This window comes from Anas platyrhynchos, chromosome 1 (assembly GCF_047663525.1).
Source record: "Anas platyrhynchos isolate ZD024472 breed Pekin duck chromosome 1, IASCAAS_PekinDuck_T2T, whole genome shotgun sequence".
In the NCBI taxonomy this organism is placed as follows: domain Eukaryota; kingdom Metazoa; phylum Chordata; class Aves; order Anseriformes; family Anatidae; genus Anas; species Anas platyrhynchos.
This window is the reverse complement of record NC_092587.1, coordinates 200,346,246-200,364,438: the sequence shown is the minus strand read 5'-3', so window position 1 is coordinate 200,364,438 and position 18,193 is coordinate 200,346,246. Positions and strand designations below refer to the sequence as shown.

Below are 18,193 nucleotides of genomic sequence, written 5' to 3'. Positions count from 1 at the left end.
AAACTCCCACAAATGCTTAATTGTGCTTAAAATGCCACAGAATAATTCGTTTTGTACCATAGAAGTTTCCTATCAATTTATTCCCACGTCCAAAGCTTGGCAAGCCAAAGTTTTCAAGTCACTGAACCTAGAAAAAAAGCTAATTAACAGTTTCTTCTGTTACTTGCTACAGGCCCAAATTATAAAGAATAGCATACAGTATAGTAGAATAAGGCCTTTTATCTCATTTAAGAAAAATATATTAATGAAAAACAGTCTCTCACAGGATCATTTTTTTTCATCTGTTGAGATGAAAAGTTTGAAGATTGTCAACAGTACCAAAAGGTTTAATTACACAAATTGAAATCATTATATTGTTAATAAGACAAATCACACTGTTTAACAGTTCTATACCAACAGCAAAAATTAAATTTATATCTGGTGAACCACTGGAAACATTACATTTGAAAATGCTTTAGGAATGCTAGTCATTGCTACGAGGCCCTCTCCTTCTGAAAACACTCAGGAATTTTTGGAGGAGACAAATAGCAGTGTTCTTATTGAAATGGAAATGCATTAGATCTATACTGCATAAAAAGAAACACTGAAACAGGTTTCTTGTGCTGCTGAGTCAAGAGCTGAGTGATATCATAAGAAGTCTCCATCTGGTATGTAAAACACTAAAAATAGCCTGAGTTTATTTATTTATTATCAGTTGTGGCTAGCAATGGCAGAGAAAACTAAAAGCAACCTATTTATCAAAATTTGAAAATTCAGGTTTATTCCAGCATTTCATGTTTGAAAATAAATGGATTACTTAACTTTGTTAAATACAATAAAATTTACAGTTATTTAGATACTATAGAAAAAATAGTTATTATAGAAAATAATAGATTTGAGAACGGGAAAAATATATATATGTTGTTGTAATACAGTTTTTGAAATAGGCTGGAGAAAGTATTTTTAAAGCCCAGGTTTCATGAAAAGCATCTTACATAAGGTATCAGCAAGAAATCAAAAAACAGTTATGTCAAAAAATTTCAGAAGGTGTAACACTTGCATATCATAGAATGGTATAATGGTTGGAAGGGACCTAAAAGATCATTCTGTTCCAACCCCACTGCCATGAGCAGGGACACCTCCCACTAGATCAGATTGCCCGAAGTTCTGTCCAACCTCTCCTTTATATATCCATTTGCTTTTAATTTAATTTTTTTTTTTTTTTTTTTTTTTACAAGTTAATTTAGAATTACTCAGATTTGTGGAATGTACATTCCAAGGAAAGAACTAAAGGACAAGTACCCAGGACTAGAGAAAAACAGGATATGATGAAAAGAATGTGAACATAGGAAATATAGTCCAATTTTTAAAACCTAAAGTTGTCTGTCTTTTCCTCTGACTGACAGGAGGCTTATTGGACTCCAAATGCACTTTGAGGCATGACGACAGGAGCTGAATATCAGACACTTAAAAAGACTCCAGCCCTGACCCTCAGTGCTGCTGGGTGTGTTAGACAGGGTACAGTTATGAGAGAGGATTGGCTACTCTCTTGTCCACTTGCGAGATGGATGCATACAGCATGGGACAGGAAAAAATATAGTTGAACTTAGTTTCTCTGATTCATAAAATAATTTGTTCCTACAGGGGTAGACAGGATTTCATGATAATTAAAAAAGAGTAATAACTTTAGGGCATATCTAAATGTTATTTCCTGCAAGATAAATAATATGATGATAGCTGAATTACTATATACTTAGCTCATGGAGTTTTGGAAGACTTTCCTCTGTCTTTCCAAATATTTAAGAGAGTGACAAGGCTCTCTAACACCTACAAGTTATTATGTATGTGCTGTACTGGGTCTGTCTGGGATGGAGTTTTCTTCATAGCAGCCCATGTGATGCTATGATGCTTGTGGCTGAAAAAGTGTTGATAACACACCAGTATTTTGGCTATTGCTGGACAGATTGCACAGCATCACAGCCTTCTCTCTTCCCCACTCTTCCTTTCCTCTCCTGCAGTGATTAGGCTGGAATAGGTAAAGTCCTGGGGGGGGGACACAGCCAGGACAGCTGACCCAAACTGACCAAAAAGATACTCTATACAATATGGCATTTTACCCAGCAAAAGCTCAGGGAAAGGAAGAGGAAGGGGAACATGTTTGCAGTTATAGCATTTGTCTCCCAAGCAACTGCTACGTGTGCTGAAGCCCTCTTTTCCAAGAAGTGGCTAAACATCTGCTTGCCAATGGGAAGTAGTGAGTGAATTCCTCTTATTGCTTTGTCTGCACACACACCTTTTGCTTTCCTTCTGTTTTCTTCCCGCCCCATGGGAGAGAGAAGTGAGAGAGGGGCTGGCTGGGTGTTTGGCTGTTGGCCAGAGTCAACCCACGTTGTGGGCCAAGGTTGTCAGTAAACCTGTTTTTCACATGCTCACCTACTCAGTAGGGGACTCACACAGAAACAAACATGTCCCTGGCTCAGCAAGTACAGCACCTTCCTTGCAGAGGAAATACCACAAAATGAAACTAAGCCAAACTAAACTGAAACAGTCCTGGGAGCATGAAGAAGAACCCAGGTCTCCCAGCCCACTCTCCCAAACATGAGGCTGGAGGAAGAGGATGTTTGCCCATTTGTTTGTCTTTCTCATTCCGGGGAATGTTTAAGCATATAAATCCTGATCAGAAAGAAATGTCTATTTGTAAAGCAAAGACCCCATGTCCTGTGGGGCACTGTGTTGGCCTGGACTCCACAGATAGGTTTCACCTTGACATTTATTATTGACTAGTCTAAATAAGCCCCTCTTTGGAAGCTCTGTTGTGCCCCATTTTTAAGGGACATAAATCTTTCCATATACTGGGTAAGAGAAGGTGACTAACTCAGAATTGTCTATTTTTACAAGTACCTTCTGTTTATTTATCTAGTTCACATCATGCATTGGAGACTGAAGCGGCCCACGGGCACTTTTCAGTCTACTGTCAATATTTCTCTTGAATGTGTTTTGTCGTGTTATTGTCTTATTTTTATTTTTATTTTTTATTTTTTTTATAAGAAAAAGGGAGACTAGTATCAAAGTAGTATAAAGGTGTATAAGTATCAATAGACAGTGTTGTAAGAATAAACCATATTGATCGAACATCTTGTCACTAGCATAATGGATCTGTATTTAGGAATTCTAACACTGTAACTGTGGGTTGTCCTGGGCACAGGTCCAGCACTGGAAATGAGAACTGGTGCTCACAATGTCCTTCATGATGGACCACAGAGAACAGTAAGTGTAAAATGTCTCATTAAAACAGAAGAAAAGCCAGACCTATTGGAAGTGAGAACACAACAGATGGTTCTGATGTTAGGAAGGAAAACTGAGACTTAGGAAGGAAAAATGAAACTAGGAACCTGTTTAAGAAAGTTTGATGCAAATGACTGGAGAAATTTTTTTTAACTTTTCTGCCCTTCCCGGTGGCTGAAATTCCCAACATGGGCTTAAGTTCTCTTCTGCTTTACAGCAGTGTCATTGTTCTAAATTGCTCTTGGCTATGACCTTCACATGTGTTCTACACAATATTTTCTAAATTTTCTAAATTTTATAAATTGTCAGAAACAAGAGTGGCAAGGATAACTCCTATTAAACTTCTCATCAGTAGGCTTCTGTAAGACAGAAACCAGCAAAATCATTAGTGTAGGTGGACAAATAATTAGATTTATGCATTGGAACCATAAGAACGGACAACACCTAACAGATGAGAGACATTAATTAGGAGCTTTAGAAAGAGTACTAAGAGTATACAAGGAGAAAGATTACATACTGGCTGGCTAGCTTCATACTACTTGCTTTCCTTGCATGCAATTACTTAAACCTGTTACTTGTCTTATTATTTATCCAATTTGTTGTTTTTTTTTCTATGTCTTTTACCTTCAACTATGGTTGTTTGTCAATTCTACAATGACGTTGTTATCAAATGCATGCAGAAAGCAGATTTTTTTTTTTTTTTTTACTTTAGTAAAAAGATGTATTTATTTTAAGGCAAAATCGTTTTTATTATAAGCCATAAAAATAGAAGCCATGTAAAAATACATTAATAACAACATATGAAATCATCTAGTTTGTGCTGATTTGTCATGTACAGTTATTATCTGCAAAAGGGATAGATAGAGAAAAATTAAGAGCTGTTTGCATCATTTTAATATTATACCATGAATCTAGAATCTTAATAAACTACAAGTGTGTATACTGCTCTAAAAAGGAAACATTAATGCTCTCTGTTACTAGTAAAGAGGAAAGACTTAATGAAATCACATTTTTTCAAAGAAAGGCTAGTTTTAGTAAGTTACAGTTCATGTGTTGAAGTCTCAACTACAAATTACGTGCTTATAATGTTATAATTCATCTGAGTACAGTTATTATTCCTGATTTCTTCTTCTAGAAATGAATAATCTTTGTTACTGTAAAAGAGACAATTAATTGAAAGATTTGTTTATAACTTCTATCCAATACTAATTAGAATTTACTTGGGAAAATAAACAAATTATATATAATAAATTAATACTTACATAAGGGATTGTGTCCAAGGTGTCTGTGTTGACAATTATAGGGGCAGGGCTTGCCTAAAAGGAAAAAAAAAAAAAAGAGAAGAAATGTAAAAATCTTAAATTCTTTAATATTGAAATTTAATTTAATTTTTTTTTTCAACTTTTAATTAAGATCAAAGTATGAAAGGCTATCTACCCATTGAATCATAGAATTATAGAACCTCTCCTGGTGCAACTTGAGGCCATTCCCTCTAGTCCTATCACTAGTTATCTTCAAGAAGAGGCTGATCCCCAGCTACATAAACCTTCCTTTCAGGTAATTGTAGAGAGGAGTAAGGTCTCTCCTGAGCCTGCTCTTCTCCAGAATAAACAGCCCCAGTTCCCTCAGCCTCTCCTCATAGGACTTGTGTTCCAGGCCCTTCACCAGCTTTGTACCCCTTCTCTGGGCACATTCCAGGGCCTCAATGTCCTTATTGTTGTGAGGGACCCAAAAATGAGCACAATACTCAAGATGCAGTCTCACCAGAGCAGAGTACAGGGGAATGATCACCTGCCTGGGCCTGCTGGCTACACTATTCCTGATACAAGCCAGGATGCCATTGGCCTTCTTGGCCACCTGGGCATACCTCTGACTCATGTTCAGGTGAGTGTCAACCAGCACCCCCAGATTCTTTTCCTCTGCACAACTTTTCAGTCCCAAGCCTATAGCATTGCATGGGGTTGTTGTGACCAAAATGCAGGACTCACATTGTACAACAGCATATAACATTGGATTCTGTTCAATCAATTTAGGATGAAAGAAATAGACTCTCAGCCTCCAAATCATGGTTCACTTTTCTTTTTCAATTTCTTTTGAAGTTCAATAGGCTTTGGATCACATTCATGCTTTTCAGTAGAACTATAAGAAACAATATATTCAATTTACAATTTAGGCAATCTTGGGGGTGAGGGTTACATCTTCCCTTTCCTTACCAGTCCACTTTTTGTATTTAAGGAAAACCAAGATAATCAGTTGATCTTTCTAGAATATAAAACTCAACATTTTGTATGCTTATACTATTTATCTATATCACTATATGGTATACGTATATGCATGTATAATGTGATATTTTTATCAAAACTGTATAACTTGACTGTTTCATATGCACTCAGCTGATGTTGAGTTTTAAGTATAGACCTATTTTAAAAAGATCTGTGAATCTGTAAAGCCATGAAACCTGATCTTTAGCTTATTGATGAAACCCATATCCATGTTGTTTTCCATTAACCCAAAATGCCCTAACCTCTTCCCTGTCCCATGCTGAGATCTGGTGGTGGTTATCCAAGGCCAAGCTCTGATTTGACCCATCTGCATAATCTTGTCTCAGACTGGAGAAAATTACAGAGCTGTGGTGAAGTATATAGTAGAGCCACACACTTTAAGAAAAATGTCAGAGGCAGAACTGCTGAGATGGAGTTGATAACAGCTCAAAGACTAAGGAAGAGAAACATCAACATGTTGTCAGCCCACTACAACAAGTGATGGAGTGCAACCCTTCTCTGCCTGACTGATGCCTGCTTGGTCAGCAAAGACATCAAACTACTCCTACACACTAATGCTTAGCCTAGTAGCTCGTTAGTCCTATTTATCTATTTGCATATTAGCCAATGAAGGACTGCCTATACTTGGTTGCATATTGGAACAGGCTCCCCAGTGAAGGAGCCACTGCATCAAGCCTGTCTGAATTTAAGAAGTGATTGGACTGTGCACTTAGTCACATGGTCTAAAATTTTGGGTAGATCTGTGCGGTGCCAGGAGTTGGACTTGATAATCCTTATGGGTTCCTTCCAACTCGGGATATTCTATGATTATACGATACTTTAAAATTGCAGAAACTGCAGGGTCTCTGTGCATGGCAGGGATATATTAGCACAGCACTATTGAAGACACTGATCACATTTCTGTTGTTAAATACTCACTGCAGGGTTTTAAATGGCTTTAAACTATAAAAGTATAGATTCAGTTAGACATTAGAAGGACATTCTTCAACGTAAGGGTGGTAAGGCACTGGAACAGGCTGCCCAGAGAAGCTGTGGATGCCCCATCCCTGGAGGTGTTCAAGGCCAGGCTGGGTGGGGCTTTGAGCAACCTGGTCTGGTGGGAGGTGTCCCTGCCCATGGCAGGGGGTTGGAACTCGGTGGTCTTTAAGGTCCCTTACAACCCAACCTATGATTCTATGATTGTATGATCTCAAAACTAAGTAACATAACCTGAATTAAGAATGTAAAATTAATTATTACAATAATTTGAATGTTTTGAGGGTGTCACAGTTTCTTTCAAATTTTGTAAGATTCTTTCCAGTTATTGTGAGATAACTATGTGTTCAAAAAAATTATACATTATTGCACAAAAGCCACTGATGATCAAGGTCATTATTTCTATACCACTGTGCAACCTGTAAGCAAAAACTGGAAGCAAAATACATGTGGTGTGTATATATATCATGCCATCTATCTATTATCATAGTAATGTATAGTTTAATACTACAGATGTGTAGTATCTGAAAAGTTGTTTCACAAACACACACACACACATTTATTCTCGTTGTTCCCCATAACATGGGGCACTTTGAAATAATAAATAAAAGCTGAATGTCATTAGATTATACTATTTTTAGCTTTAGGCATATGGAATGATTTATAACTGTATTATCACTGAAGGTTAAACAAGGTTACTTTTTTATAATCTTAGCCTACACTACTCTGGAGTTCAATATACTTAAACACTGATACCTTTGCTACAGGAAGAAAAAGACTAATTTTGACAATATTCCACTATCTCTACCAAATTTTGTGTTTCATTGATTTTATCTTTTTTTGTATTTTAATACACTGTGAACAGCTCTAATACTAAATATAAACAAAGTTTTCAATCTTCAGAATTAAAGCATCTTTTCACTGCTTTAAAAAACAGTATCTGTTAAATAACAATCTTTCAGAAGTAATTTTCCAAAGCATTCCTGTACTATACTGATTACTTCTAACTCAGTTTAGGAACAAAGCTTTATATCCATATCAGATTTTCATAAAAAATAACAATTTTCACAGAATCACAGAACAGTTTGGGTTGGAAGGTACCTTAAAGCCCATCCAGTTCCAACCCCCTGCCATGGTGGTTCCATGATGGAACACCTCCCATCAGACCAGATTGCCCTAAGGCTCATCCAGCCTGGCCTTGAACACTTCCAGGGATGGGGCATCCACAGCTTCTCTGGGCAACTTGCTGAGTAAAGAATTTCTTCCTAATCACTCACTGATCAGCTGCTTTCAGGACTTTCACAACCTTGCTATGTCCCAGTTTCAGTCCCAAAGATCCTCACTAAGAAGAATTTTTCTTATATCTGGTCAGAATTTCCCCTAATGAAATTTCTGTATGGAGCCTCTTGTCCTTATGAATATCTAAGAAGAGTCTGGCTTTGTCTCCTCTCCAGCCAATTGCTCAATCCCCCTATCCAATCTCCCTTATATGCTTGAAGACAGCAGTTAGATTCCTCCCAGAAGCTCTTCTTTTCCAGGATGAACAAACCAAGCTCTCCCACACTTTTCTTGTACAGTCTGTGCACCGGACCCTGCCACTGTTCTGTGCTCCAACACCTTGGTCATCCTCCATCCAACATACTTTTGCATACTGGGGAGCCTGTGAATGGGCACAGTACTCTGGATGCAGTCTTGAAGGTCTGAGGAAGCAGACAGCCCTCAAACTCCTGGCAAGGTTGTTACTAGCGTGGCCTGGTCTGCTGTCAGCCTTTAGTACTGTGAGGACACATAGCTGACTCACGTGCAACTTGTTGTCCACTCTGAAAAGCTGCTGCCTAGCCAGACTGTGCCTGGCCAGGCCTGCTGCACATTTTATTCTGTCCAGGTGTAGGAACTCCTGCCTACTGTCATTGAACTTTATGAGGTTCCTCTCAGCTCATTTCTCCTACCTGTTGAGATCCCTCTGAACAGCAACTGTAATGGCTAGTGTACCATCTCCTCTGCCCAGTCAAATGTTATCTAAAAACTTGCTAAAAACTCTACCTGATCATTCTGGTTATTAATGAAGAGAGTAGCACTAGCATCAGTTTCAACTCAGCAAAACCACAAGTAACTGGTCAGCAGCCAGACCACATACCACCAAACTGCTGACCACAACCTTTTGGGCCTGGTGGTCCAGCCAGTCCCACACATCTTTTAGCACTCCCATCCAGTCACTCTCTCTCTCATTTGGCTACAAGGCTGAGAATTTGAGCTGAAAGCTTTGCTAAAATCAAGGCAAAATGCACCTACTACTTTCCCCTCATCCACAGAGTTGGTCATCTCATCACAGAAAGCTGTCATGTTTGCAAGGCACAATTTACTCTTCATAAACTGATCTGACTTTTTCTAGTCACATCCCTCTGTTCATCATAATCCTTGTTGAGGCTTCCTGGTGGGACCTACCAAGATCTTTCCCTTGTTAGCCTCCTACCTAACCCTGACTCCCAGGTTCTCACCTTGCCCGTCACCCCTTCCACAGCACAAGTCTGAGCATCTAAGCTGCTCCTTTGAATACCTGCGATCTTCCCCTGACCCACCATTTCTCCTACCTAGCCTTCCTATAGCACCTGTAAATAACTGTCTTTCAAGCAAGAATACCATTCAGGTTTCATTTTAGCACAATGCTTATTGTACTCTTTACTAATTGAAAAGTTAAATTCAGCTTTCAATGATAATTTTCTCCTTCCGAGATGTTCATCCCAATCAGATAGATGAGCATAAGATTCACAGAGAAATACTTTCAGATGGATATAGCAATTATAGCCACTCACTGTGTGTATGCACGCGTGCATGCACATGTGTGGGGGTTACTGAGTCTGTGTTTGCTATTTGGATTCTTTTCTTGGTTTTGGACAGGAAAACGATAACAACAACAACAAATTATGTTTTGGTGACTCTATCATATGGTAATTTTAAGAACACTGACCTCCTGAGCTACAACATTGCATTTAATAGAAGTACAGGAATCAACTCTGATTTTGTTAGTTGTGTCATGTTTGTAGATAACTGCAAATAAAGCAGGAGGCTTTAATCATGGGAAGTTGAGAGGACAGTTTGCAAGCACTGGAGAGAGCCCTAAATATAATGCTAGCCACGGAGTACATGAGATCAAAACAGTTTAGTAATCGTAGTGAAGTTACTCAATGGATTGGTCAAGAGAAAATCAGAGATGATAAGTAGCAGTCCACAAGAAGGATCTTGTTTTCTGAGATCATGGGCTATATCTACTCTGACTTAAAAACATGCCACATGCTCAAATTCACCGAATGCTCAAAAAAGATACCCAAATATTGCTTCAGTTGTGGAGAATGTTGAGAAATCCAACATAGCAGTTCATCAGCTCATCAAGAATACTTCTAACTGTGCATAAATTAGCAAATGCATGCATAAAAGGCTCTAGGCTCTTTCTAGAATCTCAGCCTACTGTGATCTGTCACACTGTATACCTATACATATATAAACTATCCACCCACTTCTGAGACTGGGTGAGAAGAAATGGCCTTCTAGAAGACAATGACAATGCAGTTATTCCTATCTCTGTCCCTTGACCTGCTCTGAAATCTTCAACAAGACATTTAATTACACTTTTGCTAACTTTTCCCAGCTAAAAAACACTTCTAGCAAAGCTGGCTCAATTTCATCAAAATTTTAAGAGAGATGACGGTTGGCAAGAACTAAATAATCTATCACTATGTAGGGAGTTTTAAAAGTTTTAAATGTCTAATTGACTAACTTGCAGGATTAATTAAAATCCATAATAATTAGTTCATAAGAGACAGCATTCTCTTAAGATAGGTAGCATGCAAAGAGCTTCCAGACTTCACAATCAGATTTAAAAAATGGCCAGAGGCCTTAGTGAATTTACTCACAATTGTTCATCTGCAAAATAAAGCCAGACCAATTTCCAAAAGATGGAATTTTACTGAGTGTACTGAATGGAATGATCCTGTTTTCCTATTCCATGTCCACTTTCCTTTCTGCTCTAGTCTCTACCCATATGTAAGTATTATTTTATGCTGATTCTGGACTGTGCAGGCTACCAGCCTTATAACTAGTGTTCCCTTCATAGGCTCTTTTCCTGCCCTTGACTAGAAGCAGTGCTTTCAGCTGAGCCATCTCTGTGCTTTGAAGGAAAGGCATCATGCTGACAGCTGCAGTGACAGATTGGCATAGCTGGGACAAAACTTGAATAACATTGGGGAGAAAAAAAAAGGAGAACGATTTTATTTTTCTTTTTAAAGGATTCGAGCACAACAGACTTTGCTTCCACAAATATATATGAGATTGTTCTGCTTGCAGCAAGTCAGACAGTCTAGTTGTTTTTCCACCAAAAGCACAGCTTAAAAGAAAGATACAGCAAAAGCACTTGAAGTAGCTAGAAAGAACAAAAAGGCACACAGTCTAGTTCATGAACATTTCCTCTGCTACCAAATTCTCTACAAGTATGTGACATGACTCATACTTCAGATGAAATGAACTTTCCTTCTACCTTTCTTGCTTGACTGGTTTTGCTTACAGCATTCATGGTTTTACAGACTATCCATCTTATATTGAGTCATTCTTTTTAGACCATGCACAACTCCTTGTTTTAACTGTTGGTACTATGCAATGCTGTATTCAACATCAGACCGTGAAACTACTTGCATAGGTACAAGGTAACTGAGGCATTTTAAAAATAATGATTGCAGCACGTTACACCTTGACCAGAAAACATTAAAACAAGCATGTGACCAATTTTATTTAAAACTATCCACCTAGTTGTGACTTTGAGTCAGAACTCTCAACTGTTTGTTTTCCTATTAAGGAATCACCATCACTCTATATTTTTAAGTAAACTCTACACTCTACATATTTAAGTAAACTCAAAATAAAGAGATGGTGAAATTTTGAGTAATACAATGGTGTATGCATTACCATTTAAAAAGTAAATGGAGTTGCCAGTGACTTATTACCATCTTTTGCAGAAACCTGATTCAATAGGCTGTATGCCAGAGTTAAGGACTTGTCTTTCCAGGTAGTCAGCCTTAAATTCTAAAACACCTTGTAGAATATTCCACTGCAACTCCATTTTTCTTCAAAAATGTTAGCATGTTGTGTTTTAGTAATGTGAAGTGGAGCAGCCCCCGTATTTTTACAAGAACAGAGCACCTTGCATCTCTCCGATACTATTTCAGACTGTTTGAGGCCTTTAGAAGGTAATACTGATTTAAATTTATTTTATATTTTCAGAAATTTCCTTTCACAACTGTAAGAAATAGATTTACAAAGACACACAATGGGATGAAAGATTAAATGATAATTTAGATGTCAAAACAGTAGTTCTCTGGCATGCTCTGAAGCCTCAAGATCACAGAACACAGAACCTTTGTTGTATTTACAACTGAATTACAAACTGTAAGACTAAAAAGGAGAAAAAGTCATTTGCTCTTTGTTAAAAAGAAAATATAAAAGATCAGGAGACTCTTTGATAGTCCAAAGACTGACTTTTCAGTAAACAATCATACCTCTGCTTAGGGACATAAAACAGAAGTCAAAAGCAGCTTTGCTTGCAAGGCTGCAGCTGTCAAGAATAGAAGAAAAATGCCTCAAGAAATCCTTGAGGCCTTTCTCTACCTACATATATAACACAACCTCATATAAAGCTATTTAAAGCTAAACAGTTCCTTTCAAATAAGGTGGCATTATTTTGGGGCTTGGGGTTTTGTGTTGTTTTTTATTAAAATGTAGGATTAATTTTCAATTTAAAATTGTATTAGCTGTGACATTAAAGGAAATGTCTAAAGGATTAAGAAAAAAGCTAACATTTTCATGGGCTTCCACAGGTTGTCAGAAGAATGACAAGAAAGCACCCACTTTACAGTTGTTGAAGTTTCACCTGTACTGACACTGCCCGTTAGCTGTTTGAATTAGCAATAATTAATGTAACAGTAACTTTTTATCCAAATCTGATCCAGTGAAGGACATAGAAATGTCAATGGAAAAAGCTCTATAGAGAATGAGGGATAATTATGATACATCTGAATTTCCAGTGAATATATCATTCAACTAAATGTTATTACCCATTAAATTTTGAGGTGATAACCTTCCTACCAGCAGATAGAGTGGATCCATCTGTCTCATTCCAGGATGCCAAATGCCATAATAAGACTCACACAGAGGTCCTATTATCACATCTCTACTGACTCACAAAAGAAATTGATGCAACTTGTCTTACACCAGTGCTCTAGCTTTGCACAGAAATTCAGGCCTAAATCCTGTATTTAGAAATACTGCTTCAGCACATGTTCATGGTCTTTGGAAAGTGAATGGGCCATAAAATATTCGTTACCTATATCTCTGTTCTATCCTCTGATCTGATCTCTGCTGTACTTCAGAACTTTCCCAAACTCTGTCTTAAATGTGTTCATCACTTAAAAAACTTAAAAAACAGATTTAACCAATGCAAGCATTGCCAGTTTCTGCTATGTTCCTAAGTCTAGATCTAGAAACTTTAGAGCAAAAATAGAGATCCATCCCATATGGTCTTTTTATAAGTATATTATCATAAAAACTGTGACATCTGATAATGCATACATTTTATTCAGATTTTACAGTGTTCATTACAATTTTAAAAGAAGAGGAAACATTTGAAAAATCTGCCTTGACACTGCATTCAGTATTAGTGGAAATATGCACTGCAAAAATAAAGGGTTCAGTGATGCTACTGAAAAGCTAAGAGGTAATCTAATTTACTTTCTACGGTGAAATTACCAAAGCATATTGTACCTTCCATTTTAAATGTCTTAATGGGATTCTGCTATATCTATCAGATCTAAAAATTTCTGGGTGAAAGTCCCTGCATAATTGAAGTTAATGGTAAAACATTGATCTGCTTCAACAGAATCAAAATTTAAGCTAGTATGTTTCTACTCAATATTAGTTTTAGTTTTCTCCTGACAGTATTTATAGAGCATGCATGCGTTTAGCCAGCTGGTTAATGGAAGCAAGGTAACTCAAATGCAGGTTTTCAGATACAGGAGGGACTTTTTTGAGCTGTTTTATTTCCTTTTTCTTTTTCTTTTTTTTTTATTTTTCTATTTTCTTTTATTTTTATTTTTATTTTATTTCTTCTTTTTTTCCTATTTCAGAATCTTTTCTTTCTCCTCATATATACAAAACTTGTACATACACACATACATGCATGCACTCACAGACAAAAGTATGCATTCAGTTTTAAGTCATTCTGTTGATACTGCTACCTGCTACAGTCATGATTCAGTCTTGATGTGAACAAAGATGAAATTCCTTCCAGAGAGAGAAAATATTCCTCCTTTCTCTTTAAAAGCAAAGGCTGCATTGCCAGTGGCATGTCTGTTTACTTTAAAATCATGGCAGACCAAGCTCACAAAGCAGTTATCTCATATCTTATTTTGTTACCTTTTTACAGCCTGAAGTACCTGCAAGTTAACGTTTATTGCTGCATGGAGAATTTTATATCCAGCCTCAAAAACACAGAAACACATAGACTAAAAATTACAACACAGATGAAGACAACAACAACAAAAAATAACATAAAAATAATGTGAAATAGGGAAATTAACAGAATTCATATCTATGCCGGAGGTTTATCATGGCATAAAGACAATTCCAAAGAACCAAGAACACTTGCCCTCAGGAGCTGATCAGTGACACTGAGCACTGTACAGCAGCCCAAAACTAATGTAATAAGTGAGCAGGTGCCAAAGAGCACCCACTTCTGCTTGGAATGAATAGAAGAGACCAAGATTTAGTGGTGCTACAGTCAAAAAGTGTTCATAGAACACGAAGAGTAAGAAATACAGAGGAAAGATTCCTTAGAGTTTTACAAGTGTTTCCACGTAACACAGGAAAATAAGCAAAATCACCATTGATCCTATTTCAGCACTGAAGTTACCAGGAGAAGGGTTGGTCATTACTGTGGTCCATATCATCTTAACTCATTTATTCTGTTTAAACATGTACAGGACCAAAGCTATTTTGCCACATGCTTTCACATAGTTAATGCATATTTAGCAATAATTAGGAACAACTTAAGAGAAGATAAAGAATTAAATTTGACTTTGAATATCTGCAAAAAACTCAAGGTCAAATTTGGCTGTGCTAGAGAGCACAGGGTTTTGCTTTTTGTGTCAGCAGAAGTAAAACTTCTAACCTAAAACATCTGAAAATATGTTAATTGCTGTCCAATAGTGTACCTTCATGTCCCAGAATCACTAGGTGATTAATAAAAATTGTAATAAATAAATAAAATAATCCCATATATGTTGCTTGTCAACAGTTTGTTTCAAATCCTAAATCTGTGCAGGACCACCACACTCACATTATCCAAAAATTAAGAAACATCACTGTAAAAAGCAAAGATACTCAGGGTTCAGATCAATTCAGGCTTTTTACAACACTTTGCCTTAAGTGGCATAAAATACATTTCTCAATGGAGAAATACTATCTTAAATTACAACTATTCCTTTTTTCACTATAGGGCTTGCCAACCATTTTCTGTCTCAGGTTTCTCCCTGTGGCCTTTCCGTCTCAGAGACTGGCTCTGTGGATGACTTGCTGCTCGGTGCATGCTAAAATTGCCGCTTTTCAATCATTTCACAGATTGTAGCACGCAGCTGGAATGAGACAGGCAGCTGAGCAGAGAGGATGCCTCTTGTGATGCCATGTAATGCCACATGGTTGTTACTGAAAACCAAAAATGATGTAATCTTGATTCAGAATAGATTGTGGAAACACATTCATACTTCTTTTAGTTTTTAGGTCCAATTTCCCTCATAGCTAAAACAAAATAAAATGCATTATATAGCTCCAAGGGGAATAAGATGTCCAATTTCTTTGGACCTAGTTTAACTTAATCTTCTACCTCACAGTGGCTCTTTTAAGGAGTATGTTCTACTGAAGCATGATACATGTATTACACCTGCCCTCCACCTTGCACAAGGCAAGGTGATGGCAGCAGGAGGCAGCAAGGCTGGGCTTTGTGAGGAGAGGCCAAGGCTGCCCAGTTCCCAAAGGGAAACTGCTGAGGCTGGGCCACAACCTTCTGCACTGCCATCACCTCACTGAAGAGGCTGAGTGTAACCTGTGGTTTTAACCAGGGGAGAGACATTGGGAGCGATGTTGAAATGGGGAAGAGAGAGGACAGGTGTCTTCCCTGGGTGTTACACACACTGTTTCTCTTGTTTCTCAATAGCCATCTCTGAAATTAAATGTTTTAATTAATTGGCAATAAAGTTGAATTCAACCAAGTTGAGTCTGCTTTGCCTGCAACATCCCTATTGTTGAAAACAAAGAGAAAGTGGAAGGAATACACAGCCACAAGGAAAGCTAAAGTCCCGTGTACAGACAGAAACACACAAAGTAGCAACCAACTATTTTTCATTGAGGACCTTTCCCCAAAGAAGGAAAGTTACACCTCGTTCTGCTAACGTATAGGCCATGAAGATGCTATTGCTGTCAACCTCTTAATTCTTAGAAATAGTGTTTACCAAAAATTTTCAAAACACAAAATCAGCAGAGCAAGGTACCACAGGTTTGTAGAATAATGGAACCATATTAAGGGAGTGAACGTGAGATAAGTAGGAGTGCCATAAAAGGGGTATGGCATTGCTTAAGTAAAGAAAGTACTGGGGGCCATTATAAGTCTAAGAAGCACAAACAACACGACTGGAGGGTGTAGCACGACTGACAATCTTTCAAAGAAGTTATAAAGGACCATAGAAATACACCTTATTTAAATCAAAATTATAGGCCAACCAAAAACTGAACACAATTCTTGTCAAGAAATAATCAAGGGAAGAGCATCCTTGTGAACCTGACAAGATTACATTAGGGTGCAAATACACGTCAATACCAGAGAGACAGACTTAAGAAGCTGGACTAAAAACAAAAGGAAGAAATGACAAAAATTCTCAGATGAGAATGATAATGAAACACTTAAAAACACTTAAAATCAGCAAAATCATACTTTCCAGTCTTTCAACAAACATTTTTAACATTGGACTATTTTTCAATTTCATGCCAAGGACAGGCAAGCAGATTTTACACACTGATGCAACTATGTGGCAATTTCATCAAACTACAGTGTAATTTCCCCAGAGGAGAAATAAAAGCCTTATTGCCTAAAACTCTTTGTATAAACTCAGACTAAGCACTAAAATGCATACTGTAGGCAATACTCACGTTTCAGCAGATGGGCAATATGACCTATGAGGTCTTTCCCCGACTTTACATTTTAACATTCTGTCATTTCTAAACAGTGTTGTTTCGGCTAGAATGGATGCAGAAACACAGAGTGAAAACTGATTATCTAAAACTGAATTAAAATAGATGGAGGCAATTATAACAGTGACTTATGTAGCAGCAAGTAACATGGTATTTTACTGATGAAGTAGTCACAAAAAACAGCATAAGGCACCACTTTGAAATATGACTCTTCCTTGAATATATGCTATCTTTTAGTTCCTGATTTGAAGATACATTTTTTTCTTTGTGAGACTCAAAAGCCTAGGATGCTACTATTCTTACACATTAATTACAGTGATCTGGGCAGGACTGGGAGAGCTCTGTGTTCTCTGGATTTACTGTTTGAACGTGTGTAACTAAAAGCCACTTACTCAGAAAATGAAACAACCTTTCTTGTACACAGAGACAACATTGACCTCTCACTGTCACTGTATCAAACAATGAATGTAATAATCACGGAGACATAAAACCTAACAACTGTCATAACCGATTTACCAAGATTGAGAATTGAGTTTGCGAATCAATTAGAGGAACTTCAAATGTCACAACAACCTTTCATGCATTTACATGATCTCCCCAAATCACTGGAATATTAAATGGTTCATAATGTCAAGGCAGATTTGTTACAAAATAATAATAATAATAATAATAACAACAACAACAACAACAACAAATGCCTTCGGGTGTCTGACATTTTGGAGTATTGTTTCTTTGTTTTTAATAACTGGAAAAGCTCTAGGAAAAGACTTTCAAAAACAAGCTTTGATTACTGTTAGGAATTAAAAAGAAAACATGTCCTGACAAAGAACGCAGTGGAAGTTTTTTACTATACATCAAGTGATAGGAGAGAACACCCTGGAAGAGGATTAAGCATACATTTAGAAACATAAAAGGAACTGGCTGCTTAAGGCAGAATGTGGGTAGAATGCAGGCATCCAAATCCACAAGCGCAGTCCTCAAAATATTCAGCTTTAGGAACTTAGATTTTTTTTTTTGTGTCTACACAACAGTGCTTCAAACTCAGCTGTGAAAAACATCTATCTCATATGACTGACAAGCAGACATGAGGTAGCCTTCTACTAAAGAACACTTCGGACAGATGATGTCTCTCCTCCTACCCTATCTTTTTAGGTACCGATTCCACCCTCCGATTTGAAGAGAAAATTTTTAAAATATCCCTCTTACCCTTCCTCCCTTCCCCCCCCCCCCCCCCCCAGTAAATCATGATGCCTGGCAAAAATATCACCCTCACCACTCTCAGCCTGTTGTAAATCCTGACTTTCGCCATAGGAGGTCTGGGAATAATTAACACCTAATCTGATGGTCCTTTCGAAAAGGTAACCAACTTCACAGGCAGGTGTACCAAT

The 18,193-nt window shown here is 37.5% G+C and overlaps 1 protein-coding gene across 29 annotated transcripts in view; it reads right to left on the bottom strand.

Annotated features, from left to right (window-relative positions):
• The window catches only part of DLG2 (discs large MAGUK scaffold protein 2), a 1,031,289-nt gene that overhangs the window by 408,442 nt on the left and 604,654 nt on the right, over nt 1–18,193 (bottom strand). For all 29 annotated transcript variants that reach the window (XR_005264704.2, XR_005264705.2, XM_027462397.3 and 26 more), the window contains one exon: nt 4,527–4,580. Coding sequence is in view for 27 of the 29 variants with exons in the window: in XM_027462397.3 (XP_027318198.1) it covers nt 4,527–4,580 (54 nt within the window). In the remaining 2 variants the exon portion in view is untranslated. The remainder of the gene's footprint in view (nt 1–4,526; nt 4,581–18,193) is intronic.